Source organism: Dipodomys merriami, unplaced genomic scaffold, assembly GCF_024711535.1.
Source record: "Dipodomys merriami isolate MVZ:Mamm:240054 unplaced genomic scaffold, mDipMer1.0.p SCAF_14, whole genome shotgun sequence".
NCBI classification, from domain to species: Eukaryota; Metazoa; Chordata; class Mammalia; order Rodentia; family Heteromyidae; genus Dipodomys; species Dipodomys merriami.
The window spans coordinates 14,880,990-14,904,643 of NW_027202715.1; the positions used below are offsets into that span (position 1 = coordinate 14,880,990).

Here is a 23,654-nt window from a genome sequence, read left to right on the forward strand (position 1 = left end):
TGTTATACAGGGTGCACTACTGTGGTATTACAACCTTTCCTTAATGAAAAGTTAAGCATCTGAGTCTGTTTGCATTGTGTTTTCCTATACTATACTGAAGAAAATGATATTCTCTCCACCCAATAAACCAGACTTTGCCCTAAGATAGATGTCTAGTGGAAATATTCAGTGAGTATGGGGAACTAGAAACAGCGTCAGTATAATTTCAAGAAGTTCCTTTCGTTACTATTGCGATTATGTGATTGTTATTGTTCTGGCAATGGTGACAATTACTAACTTCAATGCCTTATGCTTGTCAGACAGCAGAATGGGAGAAATGGATAGACCAGATAACATCTACCAAGGAGAAGCCTTTCCAGACTCTTTTTTTGGCCACTTCCTATTAGTGCTTTAATATTCTGAACTGGGGAAAAAAAGAAATATCTCTCTTTAATTAACTTCCTAGTAACATGTAATTATGAAACTCATTCTGTTAACTTCCTTCTTCCTATTGCATGCCTACAACCTAGATTTAGTCATATAATACTCATTTGCTGAGCACCTATAGGTGAGTGTGCATGTGTGTTTGGGGTGCAGGTGGATAGTTACTCTGCAGTAAAGCAGGGGTTGAAAATTCACCAGTGTACACATCTTTTCATTCTTAAAATCTGAATGCAATGAAACTGGAAGAGGCTGTAGAGACCAATGATTCTGGTCCTTTCCTTTTCCATCTCTTTGGAAGATAATGTACTACAGTGCTGGGTCCTAGTCCTGTCCTACACCTGGAACCTAGTTCTCAATCTTCTGGGATGGAATGAATCCCAGCTCTGTCCTCAAGGGACCCGGAGAGGTTATGCAAGCCAGGTCTCTATTCATCTATATGACAATAAAAATAATATCTTCAGCTAGGTGCCTAGCTACTGAAGAAGCTGAGATCTGAGGATCAAGGTTCAAAACCAGCTTGGGCAGGAATGTCTCTGAGACTTATCTCTGATTATCCAGCAAAAATCTGGAAGAGAAGCTGTGGCTCCAATGGTAGCGCTTTAGCCCTGAGCAAAAACAAACAGAGCAAAAACAAACAAAACCCCAGAGATAATACCCAGGCTCTGAGTACAAGCCCTAGTACCAGCACACTGCCTAAAAATTATCTTTCATAAGTGGATGTGATGAGGATTAAATGAATTAATTATATGGAGACAATCCCAAAAAACAGTGCCTATGATACTATAAAGACTATAAGCTAAGAAAAAAGAGACTATAAGCTCACTCCTATGGTCACTATTATCACCACCAGCATCACCGTCATTTCTACTACCATCATCACCACCATTATCAGCAGCATCATCACCATCACCACACTCACTATCACCATCGTCAATATCACCATTACCAACCAAATCATCGCTGAGCAAAATGACCAGAGCACATTGGAAGCTCTTCCAAAGCCACTTAGTAAACACCAGAGGTAGAGCTAGAAGAGAGGACAGTTTCTTCATTCCCCCTCCAGTTCTCACTCTAGTGGACCCTGGTTCCCCACTCACCACAGCTGCACTGACTGCTGATGGGGAGAACACTGCTCAACACAGATGCAAACCCTCCTGGCCCCCGGAGGATCAAGGCCATAACCCAGGCCACCATCTTTCCTGGACTGTCTGCCCACCTCCTGCCATCTAGCTCCCTCCAGCAAGTCTATTTTCCAGATAAATCCTTCCAAAAATACATTTTATGTTTTGGTTTGAGACTGGGATTTAAACTCAGTACCTGTTTCTTTTGCTCATTGGCTAACACGCTACCAATTGAGGCCTGCCTCCAACCTCTAAAAATAATTTTTTAAAGTGGTAGTTTATCATGTTTTTTCAACCTATGCTGATATAGATACATAAATTGGCTGATTCCAATTAGTTTTCACCAGTCTCTTTAAAAACAAGGGTAAACGGGCTGGGAAGGTGGCTCAGTGGAAGAATGCTTGCCTTGCATGCATGAGGCCCTGGGTTCCATTCCTCAGCACCACATAAGCAGGAAAAGCTGGAAGTGGCGCTGTGGCTCAAGTGGTAGAGCGCTAGCCTTGAGCTGAATTGCTGAGGGACAGCGCTCAGGCCCAGAGTTCAGGCCCCACGACTGCCAAAAATAAATAAATACATAAATAAAAAATAAAAACAAGGTTAAACAAGTATTACCTGTTTTATGACTTCAGAAGTGGTGATTATATTAGATGGGTGCCCATTCCTGCACGGTGTGAATGTGAACAGTACTGGAATAAGAGGGCCTATCATATTCTTGTGTTTAATGATGTAAAGTTCCCAATGGTTCTGAAAAGAGACAGCGATCTTGATCCTGCCAGCACCTTTTTAAGGTAAACATAGTGAGTTTATTTGAAAGTGAAAGGAAAGCTGCAAAGGAAAAGTAGTATGATTCTCCTGTCAGGGAGTGTCCCCCAAAAAGGGTTTAATGGCACCCTCTGGGAGGGCAGTTATTATATATAGTACAAGGCTCCTCCCACATCTCTCCTGGGCTTTGCCTCACTTCTTGATGACCAGTGCAAGCTCAGCCCTGACGCTTCCATTGGTTGAGCAGGCACCCAAGGCATTATGGGAAAAAGCAGCATTTGAGCGGGAACCTGAGGCACCATGGGAGCAAGGAAGCACAAAGATGTAGTGTGTACATTACTGGGTGCTGGCCAAAGGCTTCATTAACTTGCCTTTTCGACATCACTTGTGAGGCAGCTCAGGAATTCTTTTCTGGACAGGTCATTTGCTCAGGGACTGAGAGATAACTGATGGCATGTTCCTGACTTCCCCCACCAGGACAAAGGAAGAGCTGTTTCTGAACTTGGGGCCCGACTGGTTCCTGCTGCTCCTGCAGGGCCACCTGCACCCCAGCACCACTGTGCTGGCTCTGAAGCTGCTGCTGCACTTCCTGTCAAACCCCTGCCTCCGGGGGCGGTTTAAAGATGGCCTGTCTGCTGGATCCTGGGTGGAGCGCAGCACCGAGGGTGTAGACATTTTGATGGGTGAGCAAGGGGTTGTTGCCAAGAAGGGAGATTGAGCCAGCCCTTTCCGACTGGAGACCTGTCTAGCCTATATAGTAAGTTCACCTTGACCCAGTCTTCAAGGCCTGCCCCCTGGCTCTCTTCTGTAGCCTAGTGGGTTTTTAGCACCTGGAGTCTGTTTTTACCTCTCATCCTGACACTTCACTGTTTCCTCTTCTGAGGCCCCTGTCCTGCCAGATCTGTATTCTTCTTTCAAGCCTGGGTTCAAATGCTACTTCCTCCATGTCAGGAGGGGCCCTGTGTTAACTACCTCTGCTCCTCTCTATACTTATTACAGTTCACAAGCCCTGTCAGCTTCAGGAGCACCTAGAATCCTGTGCATCTGTGTAAAGGAATCCCATTTTCCCAATTATAAATTGCCTGCTTGCCTCTTACTTAGTTGGCATGAAGTATTTTTTTTTTTTCTGATCATGGGGCTTAAACTCAGGGCCTGGTCATTGTCCCTGAGCTCTTTTGTTCAAGAATAGAACTCTAACACTTGAGCATAGCTCCATTTCTGATTTCTTTTTGGCATAATTGGAGACAAGAGTCTCACAGACTTTCCTTCCTGGGTTGACTTCTCTCTTTTTTTTTTTTTTTGGGGGTCCAGTCATGGGGCCTGAACTCTGGGCCTGGGCGCTGTCCCTCAGCTCTTCAGCTCAAGGCTAGCACTCTACCACTTGAGCCACAGCACCACTTCCGGCTTTTTTCTTTTTGCTTATGTGGTGCTGAGGACTCGAACCCAGGGCCTCAGGCATGCAAGGCAAGCGCTCTACCACTGAGCTACCTTCCCAGCCCCATCCTGGATTGACTTCTAACCTTAATCCTCAGATCTCAACCTTTTGAGTAGCTAGGATGGCACAAGTCATTGATATACAGTAAGCATCTATTTTTGCAGGATGAATAAGAAGAAAATGAATGTAGGAACAAGAAAGGAGTTACGGTTGAGAACTTTCTTACTGTCTTGGTGTGCCATCTATTTCTACCTGGTGTTTCTGTAGTGGTTTCTGGTAGTGGGAGGTGACCACTGTTTACCTTAATTGGAAGTGATTGCTCTGTCTTGGGATTTTATCTCCTCCTACTGATCCGTAGACAACCTGAAGAGCCAAACTACCATGCCCAACCAGAGTCCCTGCCTGCTACCTGGGTTCCGCGTCCTGAACGAATTTCTGGCTCACCATGTTCATATTCCAGAAGTCTTCCTCATTGTGTCTGCCTTCTTCCTACACACTCCACTCACAGAGCTGGTGGATGGGCCCAAAGTAGGTTTGATGGTGAAAGAACACACTTGTTTTTCTTTTATGTGTGTGTGTGTATATGTGCATGTGTGTGAATGTGTGTGTATGTGTGCCCAAGTACTACTAGGATTTGAACTCAGGGCCTTGTGCTTTCCCTTGGCTGTTTTGCTCAAAGCTGACAATGTACCACTTGAGCCATACTTCTTCTGTCCTTTCAGTTTTCTTCATATATATATATATATATATATATATATATTATAATATTATAGATCTATTGATCTATGTCTCTCTCTCTCTCCCCTCTCTCTCTCTCTCTCTCTCTCTCTCTCTCTCTCTCTCTCTCTCTCTCTCTCTCTCTCTCTCTCTATCCTAGAGCTTGAATCCAGGGCCTGGGTGCTGTCCCTTAGCTTTTTTGCTCAAAGCTATCACTCTACCACTTGAGCCACAGATCCACTTCCAGATTTTTGCTAGCTAATTGGATATAAGAGACTTATGGACCTTTCTGCCAGTCAAAGGCAGTCTTTGAACTCCACCTTCAGATCTCAGGCTTCTGAGTAGCTAGGATTACACACTTGAGTCACCAGCACCTGGCTCTACTTATCCTTTACTCATGAACCATAAGTATGTTAAATTATGTCCTCTGTATAACCAGATGTTGTCCTTTGACTCTGTTCCTGGCTAACTGATATTGCCTCGCTGCTTTTTATTTTTGTGCCAGTCCTGGGGCTTGAACTCAGGGCTTGGGTGCTGTCCTTGAGCTTTTTGTTCAAGCCTAGCCCTCTACCACTTGAACCACAGCTTTACTTCTGGCTGTTTTTTCCTTTTGCTGGTTAATTGAAGCCAAGTGTCTCATGTTCTTTTCTGCCTCGGCTGGCTTTGAACCAGGATCCTCTGGTCTCAACCTCCTGAATAGCTAGAATTATAGGTATGAGCCTCTGGCACCCCCTTCCACACTTTTAAAAATTACTTTTCATGGCTGGGAAAGTGGCTCAAGTGGTAGAGTGCTTGCCTTGCATGCATGAGGCCCTGGGTTCCATTCCTCAGCACCATAAGCAGAAAAAGCTGGAAGTGGCGCTATGGCTCAAGTGGTAGAGTGCTAGCATTGAGCTGAAGAGCTGAGGGACAGTGCCCAGGCCCAGAGTTCAGGCCCCATGACAGACCTCCCTAACAATACTTTTCAGCCCTTCTTTGGCCAGCTGTTCCCAAGAATGTTCACCCTTAGCATACATATCACCTCCCATCCCTGTCCTTGCTCACTCAAACCAAGCCCAAGTTTTTGTTGGTTTTTATTCCTGCAGGACCAGCCAGCATCAAGATCCCTTATGTTTGGGTGTCTGACTTGCCTCTCTAACCTGACTCCAGTTCATCTGCCTTCATACCTTTACCCACTGAGTCCTCTGCCTGATAAGACCATCAGCTCTATGCTCATCTGCCCTGAGCCTTTTCGGATTGTTTTTTCCTATTGTAATCTGCCCCAAGATTCAGCTCCATGTGACATCCTGTGGAAAACCCTAGACACTTCCTCCTTTGTGCCTCAGTGTTCTTTACCTTAGGTAGTGAGCACCTGAAAGACAGACTGTCTTCCTCCATTTTTCTTGGGCATCTGAAAAATATAAGACTTTGAAATTGTTTCTTGGTCTTACACTGAACTGAATCACATTCACCTTTTTTGACCTTTGATCAATCCGATATACACTGACAGATTATAGATCATACTTCAAAATAATATGCTATGTAGGCCTGAATTTCTATTTTTCTCTGAGTGGCAAGAGACAAATATCTGCTGAGTGTCAAGACATATAAGAGATGTTTATATATTGTATTTTGATATTTAAACAGTCCCATGGGTGTAGATAATGGGAGTTTTCATTTCATAAAGAAGGAAATGGAGCTGCCAAGCAGCTGAATAGCGTGCCTGGGCTATTAAAAGGGCAAAGTCAGTCCTGATTCCAAATCTGTGCTCTTTCCTCTAGCCTGTACTCTTCCAGCTCCTTGAATGCTTCCTAAGTGTTACGTAATCTCTTGCCAGATTTCATTAGACTTGATTAAGACATTGAATCATTGTAAGATCAAACCTAAACAGCCAACCTTTTGTAAAACCTGGGTTAATTAAATTATTATCTTTTGGTGCTGAGGATTGGACCCAGGGCCTCACACATGGTAGGCTTATATTCTGAGCCACACCCCAGTCCCTGAGAGTCAGACTTGCTGCAAGTTGCTACTTAGTCTTCAGCAACATCTTGGAGGTGTGTGTTTCTCTTACATGCCATCCACTGGGGGGAGTTTTCCATATGGGCTGATGGCATGGAGGGTTCTGGCAACAAAGCCGGTCCCTTGGTGAGCAGCCCCAGACCTCCTTACAGTCCCTGTTCCTCTTTCAGGACAGCCTCGATGCTATGCTTCAGTGGCTCCTGCAGTCACACCACCAGCAAGAAGTCCTCCAGGCTGGGTTATGCATGGAAGGTGCCCTGATGCTCCTGGAAATGTTGAAATCCATCATGAGCCAGGTGGGAACCCATTTTCCACATGCCTTACCAGAAGGTCCTGATGGCAAGGAGAGTTTGGAAAGGTCATCTAGACTTTTCCCAGTATCTTCCCAGCATTTGTCCATTTTCCCTTGCTATGACAAGCCACATGAGGCTATGTGATTTATAAAGAATAGAGGTTTAGGGCTGGGAAGGTGGCTCAGCAGTAGAGTGCTTGCCTGGCATGCATCAGGCCCTGGGTTCGATTCCTCAGTACCACATAGCAGAAAAAGCCGGAAGTGGTGCTTGGCTCAAGTGGTAGAGTGCTAGCCTTGAGCTGAAGAGTTGAGGGACAGTGCCCAGAGTTCAGGCTCTATGAACGACAAAAAAAAAAAAAAAAAAGAATAGAGATTTATGTAGCTCACAGTTCTAGAGGCTGGGAAGTTCAGGAGCGTGGGGCCAACATCTGCTCAGTGCCTTTGTGTTTCCTTATACCACAGTAGTGGCCAGCAATGGGAGACAGAGCAAGTATGCTAGCTGTGGTCTCTTCTTTCAGGCCACTAATGCCATCCCAGAGGCCTTACCTTCACGACTTCATTTAACTATTGCCTAACAACCCAGCCTCCAGACACCTTTAACAACCTATGAACTACTAAGAGTCACGTTCAAACCCTAGCAACATCATTAAAGGTGAAGAAACTACTTCCCAGGAATGATTTAAGTGAACAAAGGACCTTAGAGCACTTTCACTGAGAGATACCTGTTTCTCCTTTGTTTAAACACTTGCTTTTGGTCAAAGAGAGCAATTTTGGGAAGATGTGATGCTCTACTTCATAAGCCATGCCCCCAGCCCTTTTGGCTTTAGTTATTTTTTCACATATGTGCTTGAGCCTGTCTGGACTACGATCCTAAAATTTCCCTTTGTTGTTTGGTCACAGCCAGCTTCTTATTGGTTAAGATAGGATCGGACCAACTTTTTGTCCAGCCTGGCCTCAATTTGAGATCTTCCTGATTTCTACTGCTTGAGTAGCTAGGAATTTTGGCATTTTTGAGTCACTGTGCTTCCAGAAGGACATTTTGGAGGGCAAAGAAGGGCTTCTCCTTTTATTTTTTTAAATTTATTATTATTATTATTATTATTGTCAGTTGTGGGACCTGAACTCTGGGCCTGGGCACTGTTCCTCAGCTCTTCAGTTCAAGGGTAGCACTCTACCACTTGAGCCACATTGCCACTTCTGGCTTTTTCTACTTCTGTGGTGCTGAGGAATGGAACCCAGGGCCTCATGCATGCCAGGCAAGCACTCTAGCACCGAGTCGCCTTCCCAACCTCCTTTTAGGGAGGTTACCTCCATCAACCTTTCCCTGCAGTGACATGTGTGTGGTAGAGATCTGTCCTAGAGAAGGCAAGTGGCCACCAGCTACAGATAGGGCACAGAGAGAGAGGCTTCTGGAGAAAATAATTATTCAAAGTTCGCTGGAGGTGGGTGGGCGGGGCATTTTAGACATGGAGGCAAGTGTGAAGGGTGAAAGAAGGCCATGTGGCCTATGAAAGAGAGTAGAGTGACACAGGAGGGGATAGGGCAATGTGACTGTGCATGAGAGGCTGAAACACTCAACTCAACTTTATTCTGAAGGTAGCAAGGGTGATTGGAAGCCTGCAACAAGACAGATCCTTGTGCTGCTGTGTGCTTCTGATTGGCTGGCCTGTGGCTGTCTGTCTGTATTGATATATGGATGGCACTATAAATAATGCATCTTTTAAAAAAATTTTTGTGCCAGTACTGGGGCTTGAACTCAGGGCCCCATGGTCTTCTTGGCTTTTTCACTCAAGACTGACACTTCTCATTTGAGCCACATCTCCATTTCCAGCTTTTTGCTAATTAATTGGAGACAAGAGTTTCTGAGTTTCCCATTGGAGACTCCAGTTGGTTAATTGGAGATAAGAGTTTCATGGACTTTTCTGTCCCATCTGGCTTCAAACCTTGATCCTCAGTTCTCGGTTTCTTGAGTATCTAGGATTACAGGTGTGAGCCACCAGCACCTGGCTATCAGTCACATGTCTTATTACAAGGCTCCAGAAGATCTTCCTGATGGATTCCAGTTCCTCTAGCTCTGTCTGAAAGCCCCAGCCGTACTACTGGCACTGTATCTTGTATCTCACAAAGCTTGTCCTTAGCCCTCAGTAGGTTTGGAGGATGACGCCTGGGAGCTGACCTTCCCCACCAGCACGCTGCAGTTCCTCACCCTGGTGCACCGCACCTACCCGCAGGACCCCACGTGGCGGTCCCCGGACTTCCTCCAGACCTTGGCTATGGTCACCTTTCCCCTGGGAACCCAAAAGGTAGGACAGGGACTCTCCCTGCCTTAGGGAGAGCAAGGGTGAATTTCATCATTCTTCACAGATGAAGGGCTAAATCTCCCTTTTCCCCTCCCCCACAAAGTTAAAATACACATTCAGCAGCTTGACTGGAACACTGAATACTCAGCTTGTGTCATTTTCCTTTTCTGGGCTGAGATGTAGCTCCAGGTCATTTTCAGCTCTGACACTCGATAATTTTGTTGTGTTGTTAGGAATCTCCTTAATGAGAAATGGGATAGTCGCTGGGCACTGGAGGTTCATGCCTATAATCCTAGCTACTCAAGAGGCTGAGATCTGAGCATCATGGTTCAAAACCAGCCTGGTGAGGAAAATCTGTGAGTTGGTTATCTCCAATTGGCCACCAAAAAGTCAGAAGTGGAGCTATGACTCTGGTAGAGTGCCAGCCTTGAACAAAGATGCTCAGGGACAGTGCCCAGGCTCTGGGCTCAAACCCTAAGACTGGCGCACACACACACACACACACACACACACACACACACACACACACACACACACACGGTGATAGTAGATTGAGTCTGAATCTATACAGAATACCCATGCAGTGGTAACTTGAAGCAGGGAACTCCATTCCAGGAGTCTCCTGCATGTACACCCTACAGAGGAAAGGCTGTGTTGTGTTCTGTTGAGCTTTCCATTCTCAGCACCCTTGTCCTGACTGTAGGTTCCTAGGGATGTGACTAGGGCCTCCTTCCAGGCAGTGAGTTTCTGGTGTTTTTATTTTTATTTTGTGTGTGTGTGTGTGTGTGTGTGTGTGTGTGTGTGTGTGTGCGCGCGCGTGTGTGTGTGTGTGTGTGTGTGTGTGTGTGTGTGTGTGTACGTGCACACGCCAGCAGTGGGGCTTGAACTCAGGGCTTCATCTTCTTGCTTAGCTTTTTCCAGCTCTAACCTGGCACTCTACCACTTCAGCCATGCCTTTATGTCTGGCTTTTTTTGTTGTTGTTGTTGCTAGTTAATTGGAGAAAAGAGTCTTTTGTGTTTGCCTGGGCTAGCTTCAAACTGTGACCCTCAGATCTCAGCCTCCTGAGTAGCTAGGATTACAGCTGTGAGTACCTAGCTTAGGCAGTGAGTTTCTAAAGGCCCAGTTCAGAGTCAGATGAGCCAAGAAAAGGGGTATAGAAGGACTCACCTGGAGCTTAAGGTCAAGGTCTTGGATATTATATGCTTGGGACAAGAGAAGGGAATTTGGGAAGCTGTGTGAGTTGGGGGCTAATAGCCAATCCCAGCAGGCCAGGGATGGCCAAATAAGGGCTGTCTGGGAGTTTAAATGTGACCCAGAAATGAGAGCAGGAGAGGAGGACTGGAATTGGTGATCAGGGGCAGAAGGGGAAGATACAGAAAACCACATGTCTGCCCCTGCCCTCCTGGACCAGGGACAGAGAAGAAGCTAGTAATATCTGTCTGAAAATCAGTAATGGTGGCTAGAGGAATGCATTCCGAAGACAAATCATAGTATATGTGCAAGTGTGGGGACTTATGATCCAAGAGAATCGCAGAGCTGGGCATTAATCATTTGCTGTTACCAAATGAATGAATGAAGCACTTATTCATTCCTAAAGTTTATCAATAGCAGCAGCACCTGCCTCTTGAGCCCAGGCCTGGACCCAGTGCTTTAATGTAACCCCAGTAGTACTCAGTGAAGGTGTGTGTGCAAGGGGCAATGAGCTTCGAAGAGACAATGCTCGGTGTCTTTGAGTCATAAGGCCATCCTACAGAATGCTGTGCTATATCTCCTACAATCAGGAGGTGACCCAAAATTTCAATTTCTCTCCCCCAAAGCCTATGTCCTTTCCATTATGGCAGTAATAAAATTAAATATTCAAGTTGAGTGCTGATGGCTTATGCCTTTAATCCTAGCTACGTAGGGGAAGGAGGTCTGAGACTCAGACCTGGTTTGAAGCCAACCCAGGCAGAGGAAAGTCCATAAAACTTTTTCTCCAATGAAGCAAGAATAAGTTAGAAATGGAACTGTGGCTCAAGAGGTGGATTTCTAGCCTTGAGTGAAAAAGCGAAGGGACAGCACCCGGGTCCTGAGTTCAGGCCCCAGAACTGGCACACAGATAAATTAAATAGTCAAAATTTAAGAGTCCAGACATCTCTCTGTATCTTTAGGGTCTGTACCTGAGAATTCAATCAACTTTGAAAGAAAACATTAAAAAAAATTGGTCTAGACTGAACATGTACAGATATTTTCTCATTACCATTTCCTAAACAACACAGTGTATGCCGGGTGCCGATGGCTCACGCCTGTAATCCTAGTTACTCAGGAGGTTGAGATCTGAAGATCACGGTTAGGCAGAAAAGTCTTTGAGACTCTGTTTTCCAATAAACCACTAGAAAACCAGAAGTGGCTGAAGAGTGCAAGGACAGCTCCCGGGCCCAGTTCAAGCCTCATGACCGACAAGACAAAAACAAAAACAAAACAACAACAACACAGTGTACAAGTCTACCCTGTCACTTTCATTGTGTTAAGTATTAATGTAGAGATTTTAAAGCCGAGGGGAGAGTGCTCAGCTTCTGTGCAAATACCACACCATGTTTTGTAAAGGATGTGGGCACCTGAGAAATTTGGTATCCTACAAGATTTCTAGCACTCTTCATTTATATTGAGGAATGACTGTAGTTACTTCTAATGAAAAAACTAAATAGCCAGATGTTTGTGCGTCATATCTGTAACCCTAGCTACTCAGGAGGCCAAGGTCTGAGGATTTTGCTTTGAACTGCTAGACTCTTTTCTACCATTAACTATCCAAAAGCTGGAAGTGGAGCTGTGGTTCAAGTTGTAGAGCACCAATCTTGAGGGAAAAAGCTCCAAGATAGTGCCTAGGTTTTGAGTTCAAGCCCTAGTACCACCAGTATACAACATACAACACACACACACACACACACTCACACACACACACACGATATAATGACTAGAACATTTGCAAAGAAGATAAAGTGACTTCAAAATGGTTTAATGTTCATTCAAGTAACTCACTAAATAGCCAGTGACAAGCACAGAAATGCTGGCTGGGAGTGATGGGGATGCACACACAGATGCCAGGTGGCCTGGGCCAGCCCTACAGGCTGCACTGTGTAGGGGTCAAGGCCCTGAGTTCACAGGCTGACACGACAACCTTGATGCTCAGGTCACCTCAGCCCCGGGCCCCAGAGCCAGGCTTGCCATCTGTGGAGTTGGGTACCAGCCAAGCACACACTTCTAGAATCTAGCATCTCCCACAGATACTAGCTACTGCCTGAGGAAGGACCTGGCCTGAAGTCTCCTTTCCAGACACTAAATACTTTGGATGGCCAGCCAGGTTCCATGTTGGGGCACCCCCTCATCATACCTCCTCACCTTGTCCCAGCTCCAAGTAGCGCTGTCAGACCTTTGCTTCACAGAAAATGTGACAGTCTCACCGCATGTTGGAGCCTGGCAGCAAAAAGACTTTGGTTTGCTGTGAATTTATATGGCATCTTTCCAGGCCAGGCCGCAAGGAGCTAATTAATACAGTCACCACCTCCCTAGGTGCCATTAAATTCATTTTATGGCTTAATTAAGAAGGGCTGCATTAATTTTATGAATGAGCAGAGGGAGGTGCCAACTGATGAATGTGCATGTGAAGTCCATGGCTGGGAGTCAGGAGGTCCTGCCCCAGTGTCCTTGGGCATGTCACTCAGCCTCCTGGCATCTCCGGGGTGGCCTGGGGGTAGTGCCCTCTTGTCATGACCCCAGGGAGTGCCAAAGCCCATAGGCAGATGAGGGGAAGATTCTGTAGCTCTTCTCCATCTCTCATCGGGGAGGTCCTGTCTGTTAGCCTAGGAAGGAGGCAAGGTGGGGGAGACCACCACAAGGCGGGGCCCACTTCTATCCTCTAGGAGCCAGGCATGGTCACCTTTAACATTTTCTCATTTCATGGCTACCAATCCTGTGTGAGAGCATGTTTTAGTTGCTGGATTTTTGTGGTGGTTTGTTTTTGTTTTTATGCTGGTCCTAGGGCTTGAACTCAGGACTGGGGTGCTATCTCTGAGCTTTTTCACTCCAGGCTAGCTCTCTACCACTTGAACCACACCTCTTTCTTCAGGCTTTGTGGTGATTAAGTAGCTATTAGAGTCTTACTGACTTTAAACCGTGATCCTCAGATCTCAGCCTCTTGAGTAGTTAGGATTACATGCATAAGCCACTGGTGTCTGACTTTAGTTGTTAATTGGTAAGCAGCCGGTGGAACAAAGGGACTTATGCCTTGAGCCTTTGATGTAGTGGATCAATTTCCTTGCATCACACCTACCTATCTCAGATGCCCAGGCCCTAGCAGCCCCCTCACAGGGCCAAACAAAGCTCTGCAGAAGCTCAGTGTGTAGTGGCATCCTGCCGGCGCCCAGACACAGGCAGAGGGGAAAGGGTTCAGACAGGGCTCGCTGATCGCACATGGTTTGTCTCCTGTCTTTGAGGGTGCTGTGGTTGAGTCCACCAGGAACATCATCAGCTCTGGGGCCACAGAGGAAGGTGACAGCCCGGGGGAGAGTCTCCAGGTGCCTGCCAAGTCACACCCCGCCTGGAGGCAGCTGAGAGAGTTCACACAGAGCCTCTTGAAGGAGCTCCTGCTGGGAGCCTCCAGCCCCAAGCAGTGGCTGCCCCTGGATGTGTTCCTGGAGGTGGGTAGAATGGGGGAAGAGATTGGTGGCTACAGGAAGTGGGTGTGGCCAGAGAAGGGACAGGTCCAGAGGGCTGGGTGTGCCAGGCCAAAGGGGTGCTAGCTGGCTAGTTGGGGGAAGAGGGCTGCCTTCTAGGACTACAGAGGGGTGGGGTGGGGCCTGGGAAGCACAGGCCCTGGTGAACAGATGAGGACTGCAGAGTCCCTTCAAGCCCAGCAGAGGCTTGCACAGCATGATTTATTGGTGGTGGTGTTAGGGAAAACAGCAAGGGGAGAAGGTAGCCCTCAGATAGGCTCAGTTGGGTCTTAAAGGGACACTGGTGTGTCCAGAGAGCTGGCTTCAGACTTGGAGCCTGGGGCTGCCGTCCACTGCCTCCTCCCTCTGGGAAGTAGGTGTAGCTGGGAGAGGGCAATACCCTACAAAAAGGCTAGACCACACGCACAGGGGCTGGAATATTAATTAGTATACCTGCCAGGCAGAGGAGGTGATGGGCACTGCAGGGACATAGAGGCCATGAAGCAGCTATCTCCATCCTGGGCCCTGTTTCTAGGCTTTTCCACACAGTGCCACCAGTCAGCAGAAGCGAGACTTCCAGTCTGAGGTCCTGCTTTCCACCATGGAAGTGTTTCACACAGTGAGCACAAGCAGCACGCCCATCCTCAGAGGTGAGTGGGTGCTTCCCTGTGCCCCCGTTCTTGACACTAGGCCACTGAGCTGAGCAGGAAAGCCAGCGTGCCCACCACCCATTGACCCCAGCAATAGGATAGATGCTCCCCTCAGTGTGTTAGTCTCTTCATGGTACCACACATGGGCATCCAGGACACCCCGAGAGAGGATGGCGGTATTTGCTATTTCCCATGATGTATCTCTTTATCACTATGCCACTCAGCAACAGAAAGTTCTCTATCCTCTGGCCTAAAATTGTTTCTTCTCCTAAGCTGGGCACTGATGATTCACACCTGTAATCCTAGCTACTCAGGAGGCTGAGCTCTGAGGATGAAGATTCAAAAGCCAGCCCTGGCAGGAAAGTCCTTGAGACTCTTATCTCCAACTAACCAGAAGTGGAGGTGTGGTGTAAGCAGTAGAGCACCAACCTTGAGCGAAAAAGCTAAAGGACAACACCTAAGCCTAAGCCTGAGTTCAAATTCTAGTACTGGCACCAAAAAAAAAAAAAGCAGTTCTCCTCTAGCTCCAGTGGAAATGTGGCTCCTTTGCATGTTTAAGAATGATGGAAACGAACATTCCTTTAATGAGATCTGAGGCTCTGCACCTGGGCTGAGACTAAATGCCCAATAAACATTTCTCGAACAAGTGAACTAGATGGAGAGTTACCATTGCCCCCAGAACTTGAACTTGGGGCTTCACTGTCAAAGTTTAGCTCTAAGAGCAGGTGTGCTATCTCCAGATTAATCAAAAGTCCTTCCTGTGCTTTTGTGAGCATGACTCATTTGGGGGAGGTTTCCTTGCCACACTTTAGGCCTTTCTCCTGGAATATCAGGGAGGTAGGAAATGGGGAGGAACAAGAGTGTTGTACAGCAACCTTGGTTCCTAGGCCACAGCAGGTATGGCCTGGAATGAAGACCTCTACTGAGTGGGGATGCTCATCATAGCTAATGTGGGGGTGGGGTGGGGTTCCAGAGATTAGTCGAGATCTCTAGGCTCTCAGTCCGTGAGTTCCAATGGGAAGCACTTCACTAGACTCTATAGCTCTATCCTCGGCCCACCGTGACAGTAGGGCCCCATGTCATGGCCACGCATGCTCATTTGTCTCAGGCATTAGATTCTCTCCATCTTCCTTATGAGCAGCCTCTGGAAGAAATGTCTCCCTTGCCGGGTTTCTCATCATGTGATTTTTATTACTGACTGGATTGTGGGAGATCCTTTCAATTTGAATATACCTGGGCTCACTGGGCATCTACCAAAGACTCTGGAGCAAAGGCCTATGCAGGACATGGTTACCACAAGGGGCTCCAAGGGATTTAAGCTCTCATCTTGAGCCAGGTGCTGGTGCCTCACACCTTTAGTCCTCGCTACCCAGGAGGCTGAGGTCTGAAGATTGCAGTTCAAAGCCAGCCTGGGCAGGAAAGTCTGTGAGACTCTTATTTCCAATTAACTACCAAAAGTGGGGTTGTAAATCAAGTGATAAAGTGTCAGCCTTGAGTGGAAAATCTAAGGGACAGTGCCCAGGCCATGTACACACACACACACACACACACACACACACACACACACACACACACACACACACACACACACACACACACACACACACACACACACACACACACACACACACACACACACACACACACACACACACACACACACACACCACCCCTTTCATCTTTTCATCTTCTGTCTTCTAACCCCAACCAGGAAATAAAGAGTCTCAGCCAAACATGGAAGCTGCTGCTGCTCCTTCCCTGGCAAACATCTCCTACTTTACCCAAAAGCTGGTGGAGAAGCTGTACAGTGGGATGTTCTCAGCAGACCCCAGACACATCCTTCTCTTCATCACAGAACACATCATGGTGGTAAGAACCTGGGCTGGCTGGCGTGGCAAAAAATCTGCTGACAGGCAGGGATGCTTTCTGGCATGACCTGGAATGTTGCTCATTGGTGTAGCTGAGTCTGCTGTTCTTGGCTGGTATAGCACCTGAGGTGGGAGAAAAGGGCAGACCCTTGAAGGCCCAGGATGTACCTAGTGGACAGTAGGTGAGCTGTTGGACTCACCTTTGGGCCATCCAGAGTCTTCCCAGCTTCTTGCAAGTACACCTGCCCTCTCTGCCCTGTTTAGTTTTAACTGGGATTGTTAGCTTCCCTTTAATTATTATTCCTTATCAGCAAAGACAGATTCAAAGATCCTTTCTCATTTAAAGCTATTTCATTTTTTTCTTAATATCCACTTCTGTTTGCAGGCAGGACTCTCTCTCTCTCTCTCTCTCTCTCTCTCTCTCTCTCTGTGTGTGTGTGTTGTGTGTGCATGCTACCAGTCCTGGGCTTGAACTCAGGACTTGAGTGCTGTCCCTGAGCTTTTTGGCTCAAGTGAAAATGCTCAGGGACAGTGCCCAATTATAGAGTTTAAGCTCCAGGACTAATTCTTTTAAAAAAAGTATTAAAATCAGTCTTTTGGAGAACAGTGTTGCAAATGGAAAGAGCTCCTGATGGTCAAATGAAAACTTCACCACAAAGAATGGGTCTCCAGGCCTTCAGGGATGTCAGGCCCAGGCTCACAGATCTTCTTATGCCCCTCATCTTGCTCTTCAGTGGCTGCCAGGCATGCCCAAAAGCTTAACCTCATTTTGAGAGGTGCAGTCCATTTGGAGAAGCTAGAGAGAATGAAACCACAACCATAACTCCCAAAGCGCTGAAAGGCAACCGTGTTGAATAGTGGAGAAATGTCCACCACTCACATCTGTCCCCCTGTATCTAACGATGACTTTCCTGATAGAGTGAGAAATGAATCTTTTTACTAAAGCCAAATACATGTGCCAAGGGATCTGTGCTAGAGACCTTCTGGCTCCCTCTCTAAGTTTTTCATGAACTAAAACCCACTGGGCCACATTTCCTCTGGATGAGTAGGAGGGGGAAATAAAGGCATAGCTAGTGTTTGGTGGTTTTCCCACTCGTAGACCCCCTGGCTTCTTAACTCTAAGTGGATGATCATAGTATCTGCCCCCCCCAGCCATGACATTTACATAATATATATTTATTTATTTTATGCCAGTACTGGGTCCTGTCCATTTGCTATTTTGCTCAAGGTTGTCTCTCTACCACTTGAGTCATAGTTTCACTTCTGGCTTTTTTGTTGGTTAGTTGAAGGTAAGAGCCTTATAGGCTTTTCCTGCCTGGGCTGGCTTTGAACGGAGATCCTCAGATCTCAGCCTCCTGAATAGCTATGATAATAAGTATGAGCCTCTAGGGCCAGACAAGAGATAATAAGTTAAATTTATGCAGATTGCTGCAATCAGTTCTGAATATAATTGTAGGAATGCTATAACCTCTTTATACACAGTAATGATAATTTGATATTACTAATAGCATATCGTCATATCCTAAATATTAATCTGCCAATATGTCTGAAATCCCTGGTACCCAGATATGTTTTCCATAATGTAACAGTAGCAAACTTTTTTCTCCTTATTTATTTAATGCAAGTTTTGTGCCTCGATTCTGAATTGACTTTTACATAGAAGTCTTTGTTTTAAACAGAAATCCACAGGTAGATGGAAATAGTCCTTTGTAAAATTCAGGTCTTGGTTTTTGCTACTATCATTTCTGTGATATACTTGGTCAGTGGGTGAGATTGTAAAGTCTTCATACGTATGTGTATGTGTCTTATTTTTCATGACACAGGTCATCGAGAACACATCTTCTCAAAGGGACACTCTCATCAGCGCTTTATACAGCAGCTTAAACAAAGTTATTCTTTATTGCCTGTCCAAGCCCCAGCAGTCTCTGTCAGAGTGTCTGGGCCTCCTCAGTATCCTGAGCTTCCTCCAGGAGCATTGGGACATTATCTTTGCCACCTACAATTCCAACATCAGCTTCCTGCTTTGTGTCATGCATTGTCTTCTGCTGCTAAGTGTGAGAAGGTAAGAGCGGCTGGCTTGGCTCCTTCCTGCCAACATATAGACGGATACTTGATTGAGGTTAGTATTAATAGTAGACACCTTTGGTTTACCTGGCCATCCAAATTCTGTGCAACATTTAAGAATGTGCTAGGTTACCTCCAAACTGCCCATGTGACTTTTGTGTGTGGCGTATGCCGATAGTGGGGCTTGAACTCACACGTTTGCACTCTTTTGGCTTTTTTGCATAAGGCTTGTGCTCTACCATTTGAGCCATACTTTCCAGCCTTTTTATTTGCTTGTTAATAGAAGATAAGCATATCTTGGATTTGTCTCCATGAGCTTGCTTTGCACCACGATCCTTAGATCTCAACCTTCTGAATAACTAAGATTACAGGAGTGAGCCACCAACACCTGGCTTTGTCTATGTGACTGAGTAATCAGAATCACCATGAAATAGTTTACTTCATTTCCACAATTTTGAATTATATTTCATTGGGGTGTACATGCGTGAGTGCGCAGATATGTGTGTGTGTGTGTGTGTGTGTGTGTGTTGGATTGGGACTTGAACTCAGGGTCTGAGACTGTCCTTGAGCAATTTTACTCAAGGCTAGCACTCTACCACTTGAGCCATACCTTCAGTTCCAGCTTTTTGGTGATTAACTGGACATAAGCACTCTATATTCTTTCTTGACCTGCCTGTTTTTGAACCATGATCCTCAGATCTCAGCCTCCTGAGTTGAATAGTATCTCTTATCAAGAGAGCCAGGCTGTGTGTAGGAGAAGAGGCTGTGATACTACACTTTACTCTTGTCCTTTTTAAGCTTGATCATTTGAAAAAACAAACTGAACAGCTGGGCGCTGGTGGCTCATGCCTGTAATCCTAGCTACTCAGGAGGCTGAAATCTGAGGATCATGGTTCAAAGCCAGCCTGGGAAGAAAAGTCCATGAGACTCTTATCTTCAATTAACAGGAAGTGGTGCTGTGGCTCAAGTGGTAGAGCACTTGCTTTGAGCTGAAGAGTTCAGGTACAGCACCCAGGCCCAGAGTTCAAGCCCCATGACTGACCAAAAAAAAAGAAAAAAAAGAAAGAAAGAAAAAAGAAACAAGCAAACAACATTCCATCCCTACTTGGGGAGATGACTTTTCCCAACTATCTTTGGAAAGTACTGAGGAGCCTTCCAGCCTAGAGGACTTGTCCTATGTGCTATGCTGTTTATTACTGTAGAAGCATGTATCTTTTTATTTGTCTGCATTAAAAGACCCTTTTTAGTGTCTGGTTAAAGTTGAGGAGCTTTTTCTTTTCTGTGTGGGAAGAATTTATTAGGTTTACTTTTATCTTGAAAGAAGAGGTAAGAAGGTTGAAATTGCTAACTGGATTCGTGTGCTTGGAGCATTCCTCCCTAGCCCTCCACGCAGCAAAGGGGACAGCCATATCTCAGTGTGATTTTGTTTTTAGACATTTCAAAATGGGTCATCTTCTGTGTTGGTGTCTTTTTCATTTTTAGGTTTGTCATTTTAGGTTCATCATGCAGACATTTTCTCAGTGTTTATTCTGTTTCAGGAAGCTGAGGTGGGGGATCCTGAAAGAGACACCAAGGACACTAACAGGACTGAGACAACCCTATACCCCAGAACACAGTTTCTGGGGACTCTTAATATCTAAACCGCTTTGCTCCTGTTTATAACTGGCTGCCTTTTGTGGGGGACCTTGGCAGAATTTAAATGTGAAGCCCATATTAACAATTACTAAGAATTTTAAGGTGGTAAGGCAGAGTCTAAACGTTAGACTCTGCAAAGTGTAAAACCCCGTGCAGTTGCATAGGCTGGGTACCTATGAAGCCATTCTGGTTTCACGGTATGAACACAGTCCCACACAAACGTGGCTAGTTTTGACAAGAAATCGGGGAAGGATGGGCTCAGAAACCTGATGGAAGCATAAAGCAGATTTCAAAGAAAGAGTTGTTTGGGGGCTGGGAAGGTGGCTCAATGGTAGAGCGCTTGCCTTGCATGCATGAGGCCCTGGGTTCGATTCTTCAGCACCACATAAGCAAAAAGCAAAAAGCCAGAAGTGGCACTGTGGCTCAAGTGGTAGAGCGCTAGCCTTGAGCTGAAGAGCTGAGGGACAGTGCCCAGGCCCAGACTTCAGGCCCCACGACCAGACCCCCCCCCCAAAAAAAAGCAAGAGTTGTTTTTCTACTATACAGAAAACCATTCTACAGAATCAGCAGTGGGAAGTTGTTACAAGGTGTTTGCTTTAATTTAGTTTGACATCTTTGTCCATATCGATCAGTGTTGAGTTTCAAGGCATTAATTTGGTTTTTGTTGTTGTTGTTGTTTTATTTTCTCCTAGAATTTTATTGACTTAAATGTCTTTACCTAGATTTAAGAAATAATAACGTGTACATATGAATAAGTAAAAAAAATTGTAACTGAGAAGCGACAAAAGAATTGAGTTACAATGCATAAAGTTATATGTTATAAATATATCACTGTAAGATGTCATAGGAAATATATAATTCTTTGTTTTATATATATATATATATATATATATATATATTATTTTTCTGAACTTCCAAAGGTTGCACATGGAATTACAACTTGAGGTGTCCATCTAAGTGTCCACTGCTTCTTGATCAGAGTTCCCCTTTCCATTAGACTCATTTCAAATTTCCTACTTCCTTTATCACGGGTGCCCATGGAGTATTTTGCTGTTTTTGTTCCCTGTTTCCTTTCCCATTAATCCAAACTCTGCCCGTTATTTGTAATGGAGAACTTGGAATGGTCCCAAGAGGATGTGAGTTTGTAATGGGAGCTCTTGTGTCTACTAGTTATCCAGAAGGATTTGGATTGGAGCCCAAACCTAGAATAACTCCTTACCATCAAGTCTTCCTTGTCCCTAATGAAGAGGTAAAAGAAAAACAGGAAGAAGATCTCCCAAGTTTGAGTGATGGTAAGCTTTATTTTACATTTTTGTTGTTGTTGTTGTACTTCCTTCCTCCCCGCATGATAGGTATGAATGTATAGTCATAACTATAGGGTTGTATTCTTGAGTTTATTGTTCTTTCCCATTAAGAAAGGGAATACTATGAATGTAAGTCAAGAGAGGGGCTAGGAAATCCAAGGGATGGAGTGGTACAACAAGTTAAGCCAGCAGATAATAATGTTATTATTATAACATGCTATAATAATAATGAATTAGAAATGGAATGGAAAGCGATGGATGGATGGGTGGATGAATGGAGAGAGGGAGGAAGAAGGGAAGGAGGAAAGGAAGGGGAGACAGATGGAGGAGAAGCTCTGTGCTTAGACATGGTTAGTCTAGAAGCTTCCTGTTTACTGAAATCCTCGTGTACTGCACTGTAACTTGAAAGCATAAGGTCATCTTACCTGGTTCAAGCTATCACTTAGTGACCTTTTCTCATTGTTTCCTACTAAATGAGAAAGAAAGAATAAATGCTCATTACTTTCTCTAAACTTTCAGTTTGATGGAGTTTATTCATGGATTTACTCATTTCAAATAAAATTATAGGGATGGGAAATGTATAGTGTGTGGGTGCGCACATGCATACATACATACACACATATACACACAACAATCAATTCTGTGTGTTTGAAACACTGCATCTCTCTCTTGATCTGGGAACGAAAATAATAATAAACCCAATAAACCTTCCTCTGCCACTTGGCCAGCATAAGTTTCCCTTGCTTTGTGACATTTTGTAACATTCCCCAGAGAGGCCAACATGGGAGAAAAGATTGAGAGGAGCTGTTTGGGGGTGGTATTTGGTTCCTGAGTTGTTTGGGGATGGTCTCGTGGCTGTAGGGATAATGCAAGACATCTCTTAAGTATCCAATAGAATGTGGGAAAAGAGGATCTCTGATCCCATCCACCCCAATTTCCTAAGCTGGGCCTGTGAGGCCGGCAGGATGATGGTAGGCAGCTGGAGGCAGGAAAAGTCCAGCCTGCATGGATGTTGGTGGCATTTTCTATGGCTCAGCATCTTGATTCTGGCTGGAGCTTGTTCAGAACAATGAGAAGCATGTAGGTAAGAGTGGCCTTGATGGGCCTTGTCTTAATCCTCTCTGGAGGAGGAACTGAGGCTGACCTGATTGTGCTGTGTGCTCTCCCTCTCTCTTCTAGTCCAGAATAACATACAGAAGACGGTGCGAACTCTCTGGCAGCAGCTCGTGGCACAGAGGCGGCAGACACTGGAAGATACTTTCAAAATCGATCTCTCAGTGAAACCCGGGGAGAGAGAAGTGAAGATTGAAGAGGTCACCCCCCTGTGGGAGGAGACATTGCTCAAAGCCTGGCAGCATTACTTAGGTAGCTCCAGGAAATGGGAGCTTCTGGGTCACAACAAACCAGATTCACCCAAGGTTCCACTCAGGGCACAGAGCCTTTGCTACATCGAAGCTCTTTTAGTGTGTGTGTGTGTGTGTGTGTGTGTGTGTGTGTGTGTGTGTGTGTGTGTGTGTGTGTGTGTGTGTGTGTGTGTGTGTGTGTGTGTGTGTGTGTGTGTGTGTGTGTGTGTGTGTGTGTGTGAGAGAGAGAGAGACAGACAGAGACAGAGACAGAGAGACAGAGAGACAGAGAGAGACTGTGAGTACTAGGGCTTGAATTCAGAGCTTAGGTGCTGTCCCTTCTCTGCTCATGGCTGGCACTTTCCCACTTTAGTCACAGCTCTACTTCTGGCATTTTGCTGGTTAATTGGAGATAAAAGTCTCACGGACTTTCCTATCAGGCTGGCTTTGAATAGTGATTTTCAGATCTCAGTCTCCCAAGTAGCTAGGATTACAGATGTGAGCCACCAGCACCTGGCTACACAGACTCTCTTTCTTGGCCCTTTGTTTGATGATACTTACATCAGTTAAACCTCATGTGTCTTTTCTCACTAAGAATGAATACTGCATTCCTTATTGAGTGAAAAGGGAGGCTCAAACTCAACCAAGCGGGTAGATCCCAGTGGTCTCCTAGAAAGATGGGCCTTGTATCAGAGCTGGGGCTTGGCCTCGGGAACTCGGAACTAACTCTAGTTTCTACCCTGATGTTTATCTACCAGTTTTGAAACTTGGTACCTAGTTATGCGATAACCTTGGACCTCAGATACTTTATGTACTGTCATTTCATAAAATGAACATCTTTATCCTCAAACTATTAATGTGATCATAATCTAATATTTTTGCCTTCATATCACTCAATGCTACAGCAGCAATGAGGTTCTAATTTGTTTTGGAAGAGGTCACTACTCTTAAATTATGGCTCATGTATTTCAGCAAAATTAAATTCATAGCGAGTTAAGAATTAGTCAGGAGCTAGTGGTTCATACCTGTAATTCTAGCTACTCAAGAAGG

General features: G+C 45.4%; 1 protein-coding gene across 1 annotated transcript in view; it reads left to right on the forward strand.

Annotated features, from left to right (window-relative positions):
• Wdfy4 (WDFY family member 4) overlaps positions 1–23,654 on the forward strand; it is a 268,757-nt gene that overhangs the window by 99,931 nt on the left and 145,172 nt on the right. Inside the window, exons 30-40 of the mRNA XM_070020489.1 lie at positions 1,274–1,444; positions 2,784–2,989; positions 4,100–4,269; positions 6,627–6,752; positions 8,887–9,051; positions 13,522–13,725; positions 14,276–14,390; positions 16,102–16,259; positions 18,082–18,320; positions 21,128–21,249; positions 22,441–22,626. Of these exons, the coding sequence (XP_069876590.1) occupies positions 1,274–1,444; positions 2,784–2,989; positions 4,100–4,269; positions 6,627–6,752; positions 8,887–9,051; positions 13,522–13,725; positions 14,276–14,390; positions 16,102–16,259; positions 18,082–18,320; positions 21,128–21,249; positions 22,441–22,626 (1,862 nt within the window). The remainder of the gene's footprint in view (positions 1–1,273; positions 1,445–2,783; positions 2,990–4,099; positions 4,270–6,626; positions 6,753–8,886; positions 9,052–13,521; positions 13,726–14,275; positions 14,391–16,101; positions 16,260–18,081; positions 18,321–21,127; positions 21,250–22,440; positions 22,627–23,654) is intronic.